The sequence below is a fragment of the Liolophura sinensis genome, chromosome 3 (genome assembly GCF_032854445.1).
Source record: "Liolophura sinensis isolate JHLJ2023 chromosome 3, CUHK_Ljap_v2, whole genome shotgun sequence".
Taxonomy (NCBI): domain Eukaryota; kingdom Metazoa; phylum Mollusca; class Polyplacophora; order Chitonida; family Chitonidae; genus Liolophura; species Liolophura sinensis.
The window spans coordinates 25012370-25032698 of NC_088297.1; the positions used below are offsets into that span (position 1 = coordinate 25012370).

Consider the following 20329-nt stretch of genomic DNA (forward strand, 5'->3'; position numbering starts at 1 on the left):
TCTCCAGGATTGAAGAACAACTGAGGTAAAAAAAAATTAAAAGTACTGCTTCGGTTACTTCTTTTTAGCTGCCTGTGTTATTTATAAACGTTTGTGACTATCCGTTTAGTTTTTTCGAAAGTATACTGTAGTAAGGATAAAATATTTGACTTGCGGTTTTTGCACTGAATTCACAACACTCGGCCTACTTGTACACCTCGGTCATATTTCCATGGATTTTCATTCATGTGCACGCGAGCGTCTATCAATGAAACTTCGTCGCCCAATGAAATATCCAACACGTTCACCTTCATTAAGTATGAAACTAGGTCAGTGGAGCTCTCCAGCGCGCGAAGGCGCAAGAGGTTAAGGACGCCATTTGTTTACTTTCGCTGTGAATTGAAGATTTTTGCTGTTGGAAAACGCCAAAAAAGCCGTCCACGGTAAGTATTCTAGACCCGTGCAATGCTGCAGTTAATCAAGCAACGTTTATGCGTGTGTGTAAGTTGTGTCTCGCGCTCGTGTCAGTTTGAATTGGCTTTCAGTCCGGGTTACACAGTATCACAACCACATGCTCGTACGCCAGATCTCTCCATGCGCTTGTTTAGCGAATGCTAAAAAAATCGGCATTTTAAGGACATTCTGCTTTGACTTTATATTTATGTGTAGATCGTAACACTGGTGACAACGTGATGTTTCACGTTAGAGGTATCAAAACCTTGCATTTGGCCACGATCAGTATGTTTGTTGGGGTGTATTGGGCTTTTGAAACCGGCATGGCCGTGTGGGGTTTTTTTCTTGCTTGAGTGAGCGGCCCTTTGTCATTGATGTGTTCAACAGCTATACTAGCGTAGTTTTCCCGCGAAGCATGCTCCACTTGCATCACATGGCGGAAGTGTGATAACACTAGAGTCACCGGCGTGTTCCCAGCTGACAATCACACTGGTCGTGTACCCGCATTCCCGCCATATACTGCAAGCCTTTCAACCTTTACCCCACCACTCCTTCACTGTATTGACTTTCACAATATACCACATCCGGTGTATTGGCTATACGAGAATACTACAGTGGCACAGTTCCTACGCTTTTGGGACACCATGAATGATGAATTACTTAAGCCTGGGCGCCACTCTGGCTTAAACTTCTAAATTCCAGAACATGAAATGCATAATAAATACAGTTATTCTCGACGTACTACTTTGTTGCTCTATTTGAAAAGGGGATGGGCATGTGGTTATACTAGTAGACGTGATTTTAGAGCTTGTGTGTTATTGTGCAATCACATAATGCCATTAAAACAGGAAATAAGGTCCAAAGTTTCAGTCATTATTTATTCCATATATTTCGCAATAATGAGTTCATGTGCTCACAAATACACAGGTTTTGAATAGCATAAAGGCAGGACTTGCGTGAATGTCATATTAACCTAAAGATTTTGGTTTATGCCAAGTCTGTTATTCACTACTCACCGTTCAGCAATGTGACTTGTCCAACCTGTCCACACACATTGATTCTATTGTTAATAAATGAATTCTCATTTAACTTCCATTATAGGTTTGATGTGGCTATTGGAAATATATAGTTTTCTGTACTATCTTTTATATGACATCATAATGATGAGCTGGGAAAGGAGTGAGTGAGTGAGTGCTTGGGGTTTAACGTCGTACTCAACAATTTTTCAGTCATATGACGACGATCCTGGGAAAGGAATATCTGATGTCAACAAAACGATGTCAAGGTCCTGCGTTTGATAGGCCCCCATCAATTTGCGTTACTACTATTAGCAACTGTATTGAATGCATCACTGTTTCTTTTTTCTTTCAGTGCTAGATGAGAACATTTAGGTCAAGATTGAAATGTATAGAATAACTGAAGCTTAGTACTTTTTTTATTTATTCTGTTTTTCTCCCCACTCTCTGCTTTGATATTTCTTAAGAGGTTTTGCGTGCCCGGAGATGTTATTTTGCAAAGTCAAAACTTATCAGCTGTTTTTATGTGATTAAGGTGTGATTACTTTGTTACAACAATGGTATTTTTAGTTTTCCATTTATTTTCAGCGTTCTTTAGATATTTGATGGATCTCGTGTGTATCTCCGAAAATGTTGTGTTGATATCCAAAACCGTCATCTCATCTCTGTGTATGGTGGGGGGGGGGGGGGGAGAGGGGCAGGGAGTGATTATGAGTCACTTCAGCAGTGCTTGCTATTTTTTTTTTTTTTTCAAGCTGTTATTTATGCAATACCACAGTCAGGTTTAAAAATATCTTGAGAGCTAAGACACATCCGGTGACTCCGTTGGACACATTATGTACCATTGTGGCAACAAATTTCAGTTTGAAGTCAGGTCTTCAGATGTCACAATTTCTTATTTTGAAATGTTATGAAAAGGCACTTTCCAATAAAACCAAAAAATGACTTCATACTAAAAATATTGTTATTAATACTACAGGTCAAATTTGACAGTGCCTTAAGTACTGGATGTTTGTGTACCTGCAGGTCTGATTCTGTCAGGTAAAGTTCATTAGTGTGTATGAAGTAGCGGTATATCAGTGTCCTCTCCCTGTGATATGCTTGGAAGAAAAAAGATCAAATCTTGTTGTTTTTTTGTTTCAAGTTGAAGTTTTTTTTTTCTTATTGGATTAAACTATCCAAAAGATTTTTCCAATGCATCTGACCAGTGGATAGAGCTTATAAAATGTACTGTAAGGCTAACATTAAATGTAATATTTTTATTGCATTTGTTTACTTCTGAAATGCAGTCAGGAAAACATATGTAGGTCCTTTAATATAAAAACAAAAAAAGATGTTTTTTAGATGGATTTATTGAGAATATTATGCTTGATAGGTAATCCAAAGTTCAGAAGCCAAGTACTGTAGGTGGCTTACCCAGCCATTGTACCTGTAGTGCCATGACATCCACTTAAACCCACAGATTTTGGTATATTGAAGACATTAAAAGAGGCCATTTTTTTTTTTTTTTGGTTACACCAAAATTTGGGTGTGTACTATAACAGTGAGGCAGGGTTGTGTCATCTTAACATGTGTTCCTTCTTCCACACTCCCTGTACCCAGGCAAGAATGACATTCTTGTTGCCACAGCGACCTCTACAGGGAGGTATCACTTTTCACCTCCACCAAGCTGAATGGGGAGAGTTCCAGAAGCACTGTGAGAGACCAGCTGCCAGGCTGTTCTGGCAACTACCATGTAGAGCTGTCATAGGGTTATGTTACCTTCAACTTCAGCCCAAACAGCTAGGACACAAATGAAGGTCATTTTGTGTTAAATCCTCAGTTTTCACTACTTCGGGCATGTGCCACATAAAAGCCGATGTTTTTCTTAAATTTTTTTAGTTTTCCTTTTGTCATTGTAATTCTTGAATCTCAACTGTCAGTTCATACTTACAACAAAGCACCAGGGTTAGCCAATGTCTCCATGTAGTCTGTCTACCTTCTCTCATAAGAAGCCATATACAAACATGTGCATATCGTAAATGAGAAAAGTACATTTTTAGAGGCAAATAAATGTTGCAAAATAGTACTTACAATTTTCCCGTAATGTTTCACCCCATGTTCCAAGCAAATGCCAAAGCACCTTTCTAAGATCAACAGAACTCTGAGAATCAGGAAAAATAGGCAAGTTAGTCAGGATGAAATTTGTGCTCATTTAGGGTATGTATATGTAGTGTTCTGAAGTCTGTTGAGTTCTGTCTTTAGTAATCCAGTGAAAGTTTACACGTTGACTTTGAGATATATGATTATTTCTTTTTAAACTGTACAGGTAAATTTTACACATTACACAATTCAGATTCATTTCAATACATTTGATGCTATCTGCCTTTTGTCTACTGCATTTTTTTTTTGTTTACTGCATTTTTTGTTTTAATTTATACAGTGACATTTGCATATCTTTGTTTACACTTGTATACCACCTGTCTCTTCACCTCACACACACAAGTATTATGGACAGGTGTAGATGACAAGGGTAACCCTGGAGTCAAGACTTATGTGTATGTATCTACATGTGTACCACCTGTCTTTTTACCTCACACACACACATGTATTATGGACAGGTGTAGATGACAAGGTTAATCCTGGAGTCAGGACTTATATGTATGTATCTACATGTGTACCACCTGTCTCTTCTCCTCACACACATACACATGCATTATGGAAAGGTGTAGATGACAAGGGTAACCCTGGAGTCAGGACTTATATGTATGTATCTACATGTGTACCACCTGTCTCTTCACCTCACACACACATACACATGCATTATGGAAAGGTGTAGATGACAAGGGTAACCCTGGAGTCAGGACTTATATGTATGTACATGTATCTACATGTGTACCACCTGTCTCTTCACCTCACACACACATACACATGCATTATGGAAAGGTGTAGATACAAGGGTAACCCTGGAGTCAGGACTTATATGTATGTATCTAGGTGTGTACCACCTGTCTCTTCACTTCACACACACATGTATTATGGACAGGTGTAGATGACAAGGGTAACCCTGGAGTCAGGACTTATATGTATGTATCTACGTGTGTACCACCTGTCTCTTCACTTCACACACACATGTATTATGGATAGGTGTAGATAACAAGGGTAACCCTGGAGTCAGGACTTACATGTATGTATCTACATGTGTACCACCTGTCTCTTCTCCTCACACACATACACATGCATTATGGAAAGGTGTAGATGACAAGGGTAACCCTGGAGTCAGGACTTATATGTATGTATCTACGTGTGTACCGCCTGTCTCTTCACCTCACACACACATGTATTATGGACAGGTGTAGATGACAAGGGTAACCCTGGAGTCAGGACTTACATGTATGTATCTACATGTGTACCACCTGTCTTTTTACCTCACATACACACACACATGTATTATGAACAGGTGTAGATGCAGAAGCAAACGAATACATGTAAGTGGGTAAGTGTTGAGGCGGCGTGGGGGGGGGGGGGTGTTTGAGGGATGCTAAATGGTTCAGTAAGACTTGCTGGTAAAGTGGGTGTAAGGTTGCCTAAGGGCATCAGCACCTGTACTGTAAAAGGAGACACTGATGTGGCAGATTTATAGCCTCCCATTATTATGATACTTGTTGAGAAGACCTACATTTACCTGATTTAGAGACAACATGGATTTAGTGTTAGATTACTGTAATGTTGTAACTGTACATGCATTAGCAGTGAACGTACTCACACTGTCAGTTGTATTGGTTATCATTCAGAAACATATCTGTAGTATCGTTATTACTGGTTGATTGAACCTCGACCTCACCAAACATAATACAGTGTCTCTGTCCCCACGTGCACTGTAGTGTGTGCACATTAAAAGCTTTTGCCACAAAAGTGGTTCGTGTGCATATATTTATTTCCGAAAAGTTAACGAAAAAAGGTTTGTGAAGCTGCAGGAATTCCACATTAAAACTGTAAAGGTACGTTTGGTTGATGCATCACATTGGCTTTAAAAGTCAAAACAGGCTCTGTCCGAGCATGAAATGTATGATGACACCCATAATGACACCTATGATGACACCCAATGTCAGAATGAACATAGGAGTTCAGAGTGAGATTCTGGCTGTTTAGTCTGTAACAGGCTTTCATATTTAATGTTGTGGCTTGTGAACAGGATTTAATGAGGAACAGCTTAGTTGTTTAAGTATCAGCTCATAGTTTTGTGTTCATTTTTCTGTTTTCTTTCTTTCTTGCCTTTTTTTTTATTATTATTTTCCATTTTGAAAGAGTTGTTTGTGGTTGCCTTTTCACACTTGAATGGCTTTCAGGATACTGTGCATTGACAAGAATAGGCAGGTGCCAACATGCAGTATCTTGTTATGCTTTGTGTTTCATTAGATTTGTTGTGCAGAAAATGTACATGTGCCAAACAGCTGTGCAGTGTCCAAGGCGTGAATCAAAGATATTTAAGGGGTCCAGAAGTGAAGTACAAATGGAAAATGTGTTCAATATGTCAGAAGGACTCTTCCAAAACTATCCAATAGCTGAAGCGTATTAAAAATTAAATGAAGTTCTGCGTCTAAGCGTAAACATTGATGGTTTTATGTGTCAAACTGTTTAACTGTTGAAGAATCAGTTGGCCTGTTAGGTGTTAATAATAACAGAGTTTTTTTAATAACAGAGTTTTCTTCTGTTATTTCATTAATTCTCCATAGAAATAAAATAATGGATTTGACGAAAATTCTAGAATCCTACACAGACACATTAATTTATAGATATCGGCAAAGTTTGATGAATGACAGAAAACTTACTTTGGATTTGTGCTGGGTTTAGGGAGGGGCTTCCCCCAAAGTGAACATCTGCATGTTGGGAAACATGACTGTTAGGAGGGCGGGGTGGGAGTGGGAGGGGGAGGGGGGGGGATTTGGTGGAGGGTGGATGGATGGGGTTTTAACGGATTTTGAGTCCACTTTTGAAATCCATATCCCCGAACAGGAAATAGTTAATAATAGAAAAAAGGCCTTCCTAAGATGAACTTTTCAAAAAAAAAAAAAAGGAAATCCCGGTCCTATCTGGAAAGCATGACACTGGTTGTGCTTTGTGATGTCTAGTGGGCATAAAAAAGAAACTTCTCACGGTTTTTCCAATAATCTGGACACAATTTCTCTTAATCTGCTGTATGTTACTGCAAATGAAGTGAAAAATAGGAGTTAATAGTTTAAACCCGTCTGATCAGTTACACCTAACACAGATACTAATGATGACCTTTTCCTTCAATACTATGTTATATATATATAGGAATAGTTTCCAAAGTACATGCTTGACATGGGAAGGTCTGGCAACAACCTGTGAATGGTCAAGGGTTTTCCCTGGGGCTCTGCCCAGTTTCCTCCCACCATAATGCTGGTTGCCATGATATAAGTGAAATATTTCTTGAGTACAGCATAAAACACAAGTCAGAATATAAATAAATAAAGTACATGTAGATGCATGTGGTCACAGATAGTAAAATAATGAGTGTTTATTACACGGGTAGTAGAATAATGAGTGTTTATTACGCAGGTAGTAGAATAATGAGTGTTTATTACGCAGGTAGTAGAATAATGGGTGTTTATTACACAGGTAGTAAAATAATGAGTGTTTATTACACGGGTAGTAGAATAATGAGTGTTTATTACACAGGTAGTAGAATAATGAGTGTTTATTACACAGTTGCCTAGTTATTACAGTGGAAAAGCACTGTATGCCCTTGTGCACAATCTGCAGACTGGTCACACTGACTAAAGAGGTATTGGTATAACTGGGCTCAATGATACAAGTCCACCTGTTCCTGTACGTCCGGTTAGCTGGCATAACAAAAGGGTACACTTTGATAGAGTTTGCACCTTTCTCTTAATCGCATTGAACCGTAACTTCCTGTTTCTGAGGAGACATTGACGCTGTCTTTGACTGAGGACACTACCCCTCCTCCCCTCCCCCTGTTTGTGAGTAACCATACCATAGAGTAAAGTGCATTGCTTGCATGTGACTGCAGCAATGTGCATGTGCTCAGAGGTACGCTGCAGCTATTAAGCCAGCATAGTCCTATCTCAACAAACGTACTTTACCTCAAGACAAAAAAAAAAGAACAGAAGAGAAGAAATACAGGAAAAGGTTTGATGTCGGAAGTAATAATAATTAAAAACAAAACATCATATTTTTGAGCATAAATTTGCTTTACCCAAAGACCAAAAAAAAAAAAGCTAGAAAAAAAAAAGAACTACAGAATAAGGTTTGATGTCTGAGGTAGTAATAACATCACATTTTTGGGTGTAAATTTGCTCCATAAGTCTTAGTAAACTCCAGGGTGTACAATCTGGCCAGAGGCATGATTGACTTGTCTAGCTCATGATCAGCAGGGTTGAGAGTTCAAATCCATCTCTTGCTCTCTTATTAACAGTATGTGAATGTTCAGAGTATGTTACCAATGCCAACGCTATTAAAATTTGTGGAGTAATCTTTTGATTGACAATTCTATTCGGTGTCTATGAAGTATTACAGTTGATGTCAGAGAGAGGTGTGGTTATGATGGTTAGCCATCCAGTGCTCACATTTAGCTCTGAGGTATGGGTTTAATTATAAGGGTGATAGGTAAGGAGTTAAGGAAGCTGTGTAAATATAATAAAGTGGTATGACTAGGCCTATACTTTTTTCGTTTATTCCCAGAAATTATTCTAACTAGCATGCTGAGTGTATTTTTTGTGCGTCATGTAATGTTACACTGTTTTAGTTTAAAGCCTTAGGTCTTGCTTAAAGGAAGACACTTTCCTGTGACTTATGAAGGTTATAACTTATTTTGTCCTATGCTCTCTCAAGACTTGTTTGTCTTTTTTTTTTAAAGTGTGTTACATAGCACAATTCTAGGGCTTGACTGAAAATAGTCTAGCCCTACCACATAACATCACATGTGCTAAGGTATTAGCATCAAGAACTTTGATACTAGGGTTCTTAAGTTTTGCTTCAAAGGGAAAAGAAAGGAATTGGGTAGGTGTAGAAGCTTTTTTTATATAATTTACAGAAATCTACATTATTACAGGTTAATGTTTGATGTTAAGACAGTTCCAGCTCTTAAATGTCCACAGTGAAGGCCTAAGAAAAGAGAACAGAAAATATTTAAAAATGACAGAAAATGTACTTGAAACGCTATACCCTAATTCTTGTGAAATTTGGGGCAGATATTAGTTGTGTTGAAAGTAGAATATTACATTTATTTACCTGCCTTTTAGAAAAGTAAAGATACGAGTATGTTGTTCATTAGATTGTCTAACCGTGTGAGAAACTCAACAGTCCTGCTACAATTATGTATCTATTGGCTAAAATGAGCAGACCAGGTGTCTCAAAATTGAGAAGAAATAAGGTGGTATCAGTTTTAGGACTTAGGAAGATGAACTGATCTTTACCTTGCGCTAATGTAGTGTTATTTCATCAAAATAGATTGCATTCTATCTGTACATGTAGCTTGTCCATATTCTCTGTAAATCTGCGTTCCATTTGTCCAGAAATCTTTTTCAGATACACTGTATATATTTGGTTTCACTAAATATTCAAAGTTTTTTTAGCTTTTTATAAGTCTACAAACACACTGTGATAGACTTTGATCTCAAACAGCTTCCTAATCCCCAGCCTCGCCCCCCTTTTCTCTGCCATTTCATAAGGGCAAGGATTCCCCTGAAATTTTACGAGCCCCACTCTAGGTAACCTATGCAGGAAGGACCAAGGCATGTGAGGCAGGGGTGGTGGATGGGTGGTGGTAGTACTAGTACACGGTGGTCCTCAGCAGTGAGGGGCTTATCATCCATTTACCCACAACATGGTGATATGGAACACCGGAAACGTCTTGACCTCGGCTCTATCAGGGCTGTGCTCAGGGTCACAGCCAGCAGATTTTTGTGAATGGAGACAGGTGTATTACTTACTCTACCCAGGGACCTTAAGCTGACACAGATATCTGAGGGGTGCCAGTTGTCTATTTCACCCAATAATTCGAGGACCCTTTTTATCTCTCTCTAGCCCACATATCCATGTCCATGTAGGCTGAAATGTTTAGAACATACATAATGTTTTAAGTGCGTGTGGGAAGAAATAACTTTCGCTAAACTTTCAGCACCTTAGGAACTTGGAGCAGATTTCACGAAGCATATTTTGACTTGACTTAACTTTTGACTTGACTTAACTTTTGACTTGACTTAACTTGCCTTTTCAATCAAAACTGTTTATTGAGAAAAAACTTAAACATGTTTAAATGCATATTTGTACAGGAGAGGATTGAAACCTATGAATCCTTGTGGTAATCGTTTCTTTGTGGTAATTGTTTGTTTGTGATAATTATTTGTGAAGTTTTGTGGCAGTCGGAGGAACCTATGAATCCTTGTGGTAATCGTTTGTTTGTGGTAATTGTTTGTTTGTGATAATTATTTGTGAAGTTTTGTGGCAGTCGGAGGAACCTATGAATCCTTGTGGTAATCGTTTGTTTGTGATAATTATTTGTGAAGCTTTGTGACAGTCAGAGGAACCATAATGGCCACTTAAAGCCCCTGCCTTCCCGAAAAGTGAAAGTGGTGTACACGCAAGTCTCTGTCACATAAATCTCGTCACACTTGCTGCAAAAGTATATTACTAAGTTGCCAAAGATCAGTTTGTTTCTTCCACTGAGAAAACGGATTGTCATCATATAAGTACAAAATCCTTCATCATGATAATGCGCAACAATAAATAAACAAACAAAAGTATGTGTGTGTAATACATGGAAATGCTGGGTTCAGACAATTTTTAACATTCATTAATACAAAAAAAAAAATCTCTTTTTTTCCAAAATTGTTCTCAGAAAATCCTTTTGTGCATATATGCCTCACTTTTTTTTAATAGTAAACTGCTACTCAGAATGAAATTTAATTACTTATTTTGATTTGGGAAACATTTGACAGGAACTCTCAGTACGTTTTAATTGTGGAACTTTATTATTTGATTATCCAGGATCTAAATCCACACTACCCGGCATTGCGGACTTCCATAGATAAGCTGTTTTATGAGCTCTGGGCCTGACTCCACAAAGACAGTTCTGACTGAAGTCAAGATTTCAAACCTTGTCACAATGCTTAGTTTTCGGTATTGGAAATGGGAAATTTGGCACATTGGTGTAAAGATAACATTGGTAAGGTAGTAAAAAGTTTTAATTTACAAAGCAAAAAGAAAAAGTTCTAAAATTTTCATTTGTGGAGTCGGCTCCAGAGGTTTATGTATTTAAATCCAGATCCTCTAATACCTGCCATGATACTGTAGTGTAAATATACAGAAATGTTGTGTGGACTGTGAGGACAGCATTGTGTGGACTGTGAGGACAGCATTGTGTGGACTGTGAGGACAGCATTATGTTGACTCTGAGGGCAGCATTGTGTGGACTCTGAGGACAGCATCAATTGGGAGTTGAGCGGTTCCACCGTGGCCCATAAAGACATTCTGTCAGGCTGTTACAGTGTATATGAGAATGCTCATTAAACATTGAAGGAAAACAGGGTAAAATTTGTGATGTTACAATATGAATATGTCAGTTGAAGAGAAACGGTAAAGAATGGAAGTTATTGTGAGATTTTCTTGCAAAAATTTCTTACAAAACAATGTTTTTACAAAAATGTAGCATTGTAATTAAAGTTATAATTTTGAGTGTTAACTGCATGTACTTTTCACAGATTTTAGGAAAGGTCAGTTCCAGATACCCTAATTTTTCATCCTTTGTAAATGCCACTTAAAGATGTCATAAAGTTAAGACAGAATATTAGCTTGTATTGGCAAAAATCATCAATATTCCATTATGAGTAAAAAAAAAAAAAAAACCCTGAGACTTGAGTTTCTTATAGGTGTCTTTGGCCCTTTTTAGGCATTGCTTTAATTCTGAGAAATCAGATTTACACACACCAGTTTCTCTAGTGTGTCAACTGTGAATGTCCGTGAAATGTTTTTAGGTTATGTATGGTTGCCTGTGCTTTTGTACTATCACAGCTTCCATAGCCTGCTTTCAAGGGGCATTTTGTAGAGGACGAGTCATGTGTGTCCTACTGCCTTTGTTAGCTATGTCACTTGGAGAATTCTGATTGGTCCAGGTGCTTTTCATTCTGGTGACTGACTTACCTCTGCCTTAAGAAAGGTACATCCCATGTAGTAGATTTACACACTAGCTTTGCATGTCACACTGTCAACACGCGACAGGTGCTCTGTCAGTTATGGCGGGAAATGCTGTGGTCCAGATCGCCTCGGCAACCAAACCTAACTTGCCAGTCTGTCGTTTAGGAGCCGCCTTGGTTCTGGGTTTGTAACCATTTCCTTTCATATTTGTTCGCATCCATTTTAAGGGTGCATGACCATTTGTGTTTGAGCATGTCAAGGTTTAGGGTTTTGTAACCAGTTCTGTTCATATTTATACACATCAAGGTTTAGAGTTTTGTAACCAATGCTGTTAATATTTGTGAACATCAAGGTTTAGGGTTTTGTAACCATTTCTGTTCATATTTGTGCACATCAGGATTTGGAGTTTTGTAACCAATTCTGTTCATTTTTGAGCACATCAAGGGTTAGAGTTTTGTAACCAATTCTGTTCATATTTGTGCAGATCAAGCTTTAGGGTTTTGTAACCAATGTTGTTCATATTTGTGCACATCAAGATGTAGGGTTTTGTATCCAGTTCTGTTCATATTAGTGCACATCAAGTTTTGGAGTTGTAACCAATGCTGTTTACACTCACATCAGTTTTGAGCTAACTACCAATTCTGTTAATACTTGTGCGCATGAGTTTTGGGATATCTACCAATTCTGTTGATTCTCATGCACATCAGTTTTGGGCTAACTACCAATTCTGTCAATACTCAGGCACATCAGTTTTGGGCTAACTACCAATTCTGTTGATTCTCATGCACATCAGTTTTGGGCTAACTACCAATTCTGTCAATACTCATGCACATCAGTTTTGGGCTAACAACCAATTCTGTTGATACTCATGCACATCAGTTTTGGGCTAAATACCAATTCTGTTAATACTTGTGCGCATGAGTTTAGGGCTAACTGCCCATACTGTTGATACTTGTGCACATCAGTTTTGGGCTGACTACCAATTCTGTTGATACTTATGCACATCAGTTTTGGGCTAACTACCAATTCTGTTGATACTTATGCACATCAGTTTTGGGCTAACTACCAATTCTGTTGATACTCGTGCACATACAGTTTTTTACTGTTTATCTATTCGGGTGGCTCACACATATATGTGTGCATATACATGCATATTTGTAAACTTTGGCCTTTGTTGCAGATTCTGAAAGCATGGGTCATTTCAATCTTGGTTCTATTATACCATGGTGTTGATCTGGAATTGCACTTGTTAACCATTTAGTGGTGAAAAAGTTTACTTTTTAGTCCGGGTTCCTGTGTTGAGCTACGAATCCAAGGATAAATGATATCCTTCAGCCCTACAGTCAAAGCAGTGTTTGTTTATGGGGTAGAGGCAGTTTGAGCTCTGTTCATGTTAATAAATACAATATATGCATGCAGGTGTGCCTTTTTTTTTTTTTACATCTGCATACAAACAAATTGAATACAAAAAATGAATGAATACTAGGGGTTTAATGTCATACTTTACAATTTTTCAGTCATATGATGAGGAGGAGTCATTAGGTGTGTGTATATTCTTGTGGCCGTTCATGTTGCCCAAGTGCTGCTGCCGCTGAAGACACCCGACAGGACACCCCACCCAGTCACATTATACTGACACTGGGCCATCCAGTCCTCTTTCCTTGCTCTAACCTCTCGGTGCTTGGCACTAAGCCAGGAACCAACAAGTACCATTTTTCAAGTCTTTGGCATGACCAGGTTAGATCCTGGATCTCCTGACATTGAGACGGATGAACAATTAGGCCACTGAAGAGGTTTAAAAAAAAAAAATTAAATAAAGAAGAATACAGGTAAACTACCTATACATGATGTATAATACAGATTCCTGTACAGGTAAATATAAAATGCACAGGTCGGAGCAGTCTGATAGGTTCTTCCTGAAGCCTTTCACCATGGATGCTCTGAGTTCAAATCCAGCTACTGCCAGTCAATGTTGAGAAGTTAGTTGAAGACGATTTTTGTATAGTTTTTCATTGAAGGGATACTAAATGGTTTCTTATTGTTTTTTTTTTTCTTCAGCACAAAAAAGCGAGATGAGTTCTGAGTACCGGCCTCCACCTGCCTCCTCCTCCATACGCCCCCACAGGTGCGAGGTTTGCCAGCGCTCCTTCAGAGAAATTGCCACACTGCGTAAACATGAGCAGCTGCACCGCGCAGACCGTCCTTACATCTGCACCACCTGTGGAAAATCCTTCCTCTGGTCCTCCAACCTCAAGGTTCACGAGCGCGTACACACTGGAGAGCGGCCGTATAAATGCAAGATCTGCCACAGATGCTTCACCCAGTCCAACGACTTGCGGCGACATGAACGCAACGTGCACATGCGCTCCCTGTCCAAAATCTACAAGCAGCCAGCGGCTCGCACTCAGAGCACTGGCCAGGTGAGTCTGACCCCGTATCAGCAGGCGTTAATGACGATGCGACAGACAGCTCTGCTACACACCATGGTCTACGACCCTATGATGGCGTACGGCGTCAACGTCACGTCATCTTGCCTACCTCAGACACCGTCTTCTGTTGTCACTAGCCCGACGACAACTGTGGCTGATATCACTCCTCCTGCACCTAAGAGCTCCATGACTCCAGACATCTTGAAGACTGAGCAGATCACACCACCATCCACCCCAGCCCTGCGGAGCCCCAGTCATCTCTCAGAGTCTGTGGAGTCTGTTGGCAGAAGCCTCGTGCCCCTCCCAATGCCGTCAGTGATCCAGAACCCGATATCTCGCACGCCCACCTCGGCTGCTCAGACAAACAGTCTTCCTGCGATCGCCACAATGTTAACCCCTTCCCCGCTGAACAGCTCAGGACAGCAGAGTCGCACCCCTACGTCCCCACCCCTCCTTTCTCCTCAGACCTACCTACCTCCCGCACACAGGAGCAGTCAAAGGCCGTTTTTTGATGACTGCAATGCTGCTGAAAATGGAGTCGACTTGCGAGTGCAGAAGGTCATCTCCATGGAGAACACCACACCTGATGGAACAAGTGGGATGGAATCAGAAAGTGATGAGAAATCGGAGGAATCTGGCAAGGGAGAAAACTCTTCTCATCCTTCAACCCCAAGCGACGTCCGCAGAAGGTCGCCCCAGAGTGACACAGAAGGGGATGAGAAAAGGGACGTTACAACAACAACGGCATCCCCATCCCGGGACTATGGCTTTTACCACTGCAACCATTGCGACATTTTCTTCAGGGATTTCACCATGTTTCATCTTCATCAAAGCCTTCACTCTCCCGACGCAGCTAACCCGTTCTACTGCCCCTCATGCGAGAAGCACTGCCAGGATAAAGTTGAGTTCACATTCCACCTGGTGTGGCACGTACGTTATCCTCACACCATCCCAAACTACCAGCCCTATCAACCCTACCTCATGTGCCAAAGTTGATCCCGCTGCTGACACCAGGCTGGAATACCTCTCTCTACTGCTGATTGGTTGCTTCCACTCACAAACAGTTTTGATCGGCTGAAATTCACGCTGATTCAGCTGAAGAGAGATAGTCTCTCTTTAGCCAAGGTCGCAGCTGCTAAAATAAAAGAAAATTTTCATTGGTTAAGTTTGAAGCAAGCTATTGCTGATTGTTAAAGAGAAGAATTTCTATTGGCTGAGATTCAGATAAAATACGGTGACATAAAGAGACGAACATTATGATTGGAAGACACTTAATGGTTATGTAAACATGAGGTTAGCTGAAGGAAGACTCTTGAGAGAAGAGGATTGGTTTGGCAAATTGAGCTAAAATTCTTGTGCCATTTGCAGACTTTTTGTCAATGCATTTATTCTGATTTGTACTGTTTAAAACTGTTACTTAGCAACACTAGCAAAAATGAAAAGTGCTACTTTGTTTTGAAAATGATGAAAGATTGGTACATGTATGATATGCCCCAAGCTGAGAACAGCAACGTTGTGTAAAAAAAAAAAAAAATATGTGAATGTTTTGAAATTGCTGCCATGCTTAATTTGACGCTTTTACTGCCATGAACATGTGGATGACTGCCACATATTCTGTTGTGTTATCTTTTGTTTTGCATTTAATTTGTTTTCTCACTTTTTTGTTGTTGTTCTTTTTTGGCTCTTTGTACATGAACATGTAGCCTTTTAACAGGGTTTTTTATTTTTAAAAGATCTACTACAAGTTGAGTCAAACATTCATTATGCACATATGTTAATCACCTTATCATGCAGATGTACATTTACTTGTTTACAAAATAATCATCACAGTGTGTGGGGGTCTTTTTTGCATTTGTAGAATGTACATATAGCATTTTTCATGTAGAGTAGTCTTGTAATTTTAGTTAGTTTTTTGTCTGTTTACAGTTTTTGTAGATTTCTCATAATAATTGCCGACAGTTAGTAGTATTGTTATGTTTTTTTTTCTTTTATACATCCATTTTGTGTCAGTAATTTTCATAGTACAAGTTCATAGGTTTGAAATATCATTGTTCTGGTATCAGGTCATTAACAGGTATTTTGGGATGAAATCACTCACTCAGAGCAAAGCCTGTATGGGAATTAGAAGGTTTTGGGAGTTGAATATCACCTTATTTTCAGTGAAATTTGACTGATAGTGCTCACCTTTTTTCATGGCATTGAAGAATTTTGCCAAATGCCTTGTACATGTAATTTGAATGAAGGGCCTTTGATGTAGATTGTGTAAAGTATCTCCATGGTACTGTAACAGATTTGTGATGCTTCAGTACTGGGGTTACACTGTAATGTTCAGTTTGTACCACTAAGGTCAAGGATATTGACTGAAAGGCTGTTGTCAGGTCAAGGTTACTGATGAAAACTTTCCAGTGTCAAGGTTACACTTTTCCCTGTTAAATGTAGGATACTCAAGGTCAGGTCAAAATGGGTGACATGTCAGTGATTTCCATCCGGTTGTTCAAATGCGATTCCAGTTTTTCGCTGCATTATTGAGAGCCCCTCAGCTCGGTGAGTAATAAAGTCATGAATGACAATTTGTGACCTCAGTCAAGACGGTATATATATTTATTTACCATTTCAATGTTGTTGCATGTTCACGTTTTGGACCCTAGTATGATCTAACGCGTAAGTGATTCCAGACACAAGTTCTGCTGAAACTGTCGTTTAAAAACCGGTGTTTTTATATGCTAAAGGTGTTCACAAATTCAAAAAAAAAAAATTAATGTTATTATCATCAAACCAGTGCTGTAATAAATTTATAATGTTTTAATATTGTTAAATTCAAACCCAAGATGCTTTGATTATGTATGGTAATTGTTATCAAACTAATGTTTCAGGAATTTGTTTCATTGTCTTATTCCCCAGGGAGGGAAAAACATTGTGAGAACATGCTGTTATAATCATTTTCTCAAATCTTGACATTAATAATGAGTGTAGAATTCATTTCTCTAATTGGGCAGGTTTTTGCTAATTTCACTGTCATGTACAAGATTTCATTTTTTGAGGGATTTGATTTTTTCAAACAGTAAATGGTTGAAAACAGTGTCCTATGTGCTGTTTATAGGATATCAAGCTAATGTTTAATCCGGTGATTTTCCACTGCTCTACTTTATGTCTGAACACCACAGCATTTTAGATTCTCAGTGTTGAAGAAAAATGAGCTTTGATAACTCTACATGTTGTTTACACTGTACATGTTCATAGACTCTTTGTTTCATCATTACCTACAAAATCAGGGATTCTGATTCATCAAAAAATGCTTGTTTTTTATTAATTTTTTTGTCCATCTTGATCAACAACAAGTTGTTACGCGTAGAATTATGTGCAAACTAGAATGTGAATGATGGTCGAGATTCAGTTATGTAGAAACTCTTATTCTAGACTCATGGCAAGCATTGGATGGACAAACTAAAGATGCTGCTTTAACCTTACATAATACTTTGTAAACAATAAGATGTAAGCAATGTTCCCATTGGCTGATTAAGCAACATTCTGATGGGATGATGATAGGCAGCTTTCATGTGGGATGATTAAGCAACGTTTTGATTGGATAATGAAGCAACATTTTGATTGGATGATTAAACAACATCCTGATTGGATGATTAAGCATTGAATTAAGTAAGGCTGGATTCTCAGGCCTTATGTTCAGAACAACAGCAAAGGATTTCCTTATTCTTTTACTCTTAGAAATCCATAACACACATTTTAGTTTTTCTCTTCCATTCATAGTGATTTACTTAGTATGTGAAAATCATCTTATTTAATCATTTTTTGTTGTAAACATTATTCTATAACCAGTATCAACTTTGCTGACAACCATAATCACAAATTTTGTACATTTTAAAAATCCAAAGAGAAGAAAGTCCAGAAGACATTGCCACAGTCTACTGCCGCCGCCAATACCTCTAGTCTTACATGTCATCATTTCTTTGTCATCATCATACAGAGTTGTTCATTCTTGTTTCACCACTGTACAGTTTTTGAAGAATTTTTTGTTTTGACTGAACAAAGGTTGCAAAGAGTGTTTTACAAGTGCATTTACATTTTAGACAAGAGTTCTTGTAACTCGTGGTTAGTTACTGGTTTGAATCACAACTCTACAATTCAGCAAATTTAGAATTACGTTTGTTTGCATTTTTATTTCATTTGCAACTTTCACATTGACACTTATTCATTTTAGAAGTTACAATTTGCAATAGTTGCATCGAAAAACTTTCGTGGCACATAACGTATCCCTACAGTTGCATGTTTAAGTCAACTATTGTTCTGTTAAAATATTTGGCAATCATTCCATTTTACATCATTACTAAAAATCACAATTTGTTTATCAAAACTCCATTTTGAAAAGATAAATTTCATCTTCTGCTCACTTTAATTGAACAAAAGGAATTTTTTCACAAGTGTTTTTTTTTGGGGTTTTTTTTTCAGAGCTACTGATTATTTGAGGATAGCATTGATAAAGCGCTATATATAAAATACATATTTTTTTCCTCCTCCAGAAAGAAATAGGGTGACCGGATACTGTTGTTTGTTTGATACAGGAAGTTTCTATTGAGTGTAGTGTTTGTTTTGTACTGTATGCAGTGCAGGGTCAGGCAGGTGTGGTGTTCGCTGACAGACGCGCGGGAAAGTTAAGAGCTTCACCTGTCCTATGCTAATGTACCTCCCCTTGCATGTACAGGTAGATAAGTGAACCGCTGTAACTGCCTCATATGTTACTGTCTGATAAGTGAAACCGCTGTAGCTGCTCATATGTTACTGTCTGATACAGAAGTAAAACAGTTTAACATAAATGATGAACTGTAACAGCTCACCGGTGTCACTTGCAGGAATGCAATATTTTTTTTTTTTTTTTTTTTTTTTTACATAAAAAGAGAAAACTGGATACGTATATATAATCTAAATCAAATCTACAGCCTATTGATGGTCATTCAGACTAAACCCCAGACGCCCATCCCCCCCCCCTTTTTTTTTCCCCAATAGCACCCCTCCCCCTTTCTTCCTTACATCTCCTGGAATTCAAATTCTTAAGATTGGATCAAAACATCAATGAAATAAGAAAACAAATGTCGTGTGGCATCCCAGTCTGTGCTTGTTACATGCGTACATATTGTAAAGAAAGTTTCTACTCTTTTGAGGCAAGTTCTGATTAATTCTATAACCGTTTCTGTTCTCAAATGCCAGTGTAATCATTTCTATATCAGACATTTTTTTAAAGCTGATGCTCAGTTTTATGAGAATGTCATTTAGTTATAAAAACATGAATTCAGTTTTTTTTTTTTTTTAATTTGCATTAAACAAAAAAAACAAGCCGTTCATTTGCACTCTTTGAGAACCAACATTTATTGTCTTGTACAGGCCACATGTAGAACTGTACAGAAGCTGCCCTGATCCTCACCTGTATACTAATGTTAAATTTCACCTGGCCAAAGGAGATGAGTTGTTTATCAAGAAGCAGGTATTCTTCAAAAACCCACACCTGTTACAGCCTCCTCTTCTAACTGTAACTTTTTCTCTTACCTGCCTCAGCGTGCACCCCCCCCCCCCCTCCTCCGTACTATGTTTGTTTGGCAGGCACTGTTCCGGTTCACTGAAACATCTGGATTTGCACCTGCCGAGCAGAAGCTTGTCTGACGCATTGTTGTTAAGATCACATCCAAGATTATGTTGACTTGCATATTTTCTCCTGGTAAAGCGTCTGTGAGATCGTCTTGAGATCGTCTCAGATGGCAGTTTATTTGGACAAGTTGCCCGCAGGCTGTATGGCCGACTGTACAGTGAGAATACATGCATTTATACAGGTCATTGCTCAAAAACAAAATCATCACACTAACTGGCAAGCAAAGTTAAGCGATGCAGACTTGTTCAAGATGCTTATTAATTGGAATTAATGAATATGTAATGTGAGCCTTAATTTCGCTGTGTTCTCAGTCGTTTTTATTCTTGTATTTTTTGCTTTGCTTGGTTAAGATGATAACTTTCATGCAATGTTTAGGACATGTACAGGTGTATTCATAGTAAACAAAGCATGCATATTTAGAATTTACACCATTAATTAGGTCAACTTTTTATGGAATCTTTTTTTTGTCTTGTCTTCTAACTTGAAATCCACTTCTTTTTGATTCAGATTTTTGTCCTTAAATCCGCCGTGTTTTGTGTTGTACTGATCTGGTTATAATTAAAACGTGACATCTTACAGATTTTTAAATCTTTAAAATTTTACTTTTAATTTCCACAAGAATCTTAGTTTGGCCTTAT

At 38.5% G+C, this 20329-nt stretch overlaps 1 protein-coding gene across 3 annotated transcripts; it reads left to right on the forward strand.

The window, feature by feature from the left end:
- The first annotated feature begins 363 nt into the window (after positions 1-363).
- On the forward strand, positions 364-18869 carry LOC135463771 (zinc finger protein 628-like). 3 transcript variants are annotated; one of them, XM_064741202.1, is made up of 2 exons: positions 364-422; positions 13665-18869. In XM_064741202.1, exon 2 carries the CDS (start codon positions 13679-13681, stop codon positions 15029-15031), a length of 1353 nt encoding a protein of 450 aa, XP_064597272.1. In that variant the 5' UTR covers positions 364-422; positions 13665-13678; the 3' UTR covers positions 15032-18869. The 3 variants fall into 3 exon arrangements, with proteins under 3 accessions (XP_064597272.1, XP_064597273.1, XP_064597271.1); XM_064741203.1 differs by lacking the exon at positions 364-422 and adding an exon at positions 10788-11000; XM_064741201.1 differs by lacking the exon at positions 364-422 and adding an exon at positions 11678-11789.
- The last annotated feature ends 1460 nt before the right edge of the window (positions 18870-20329 follow it).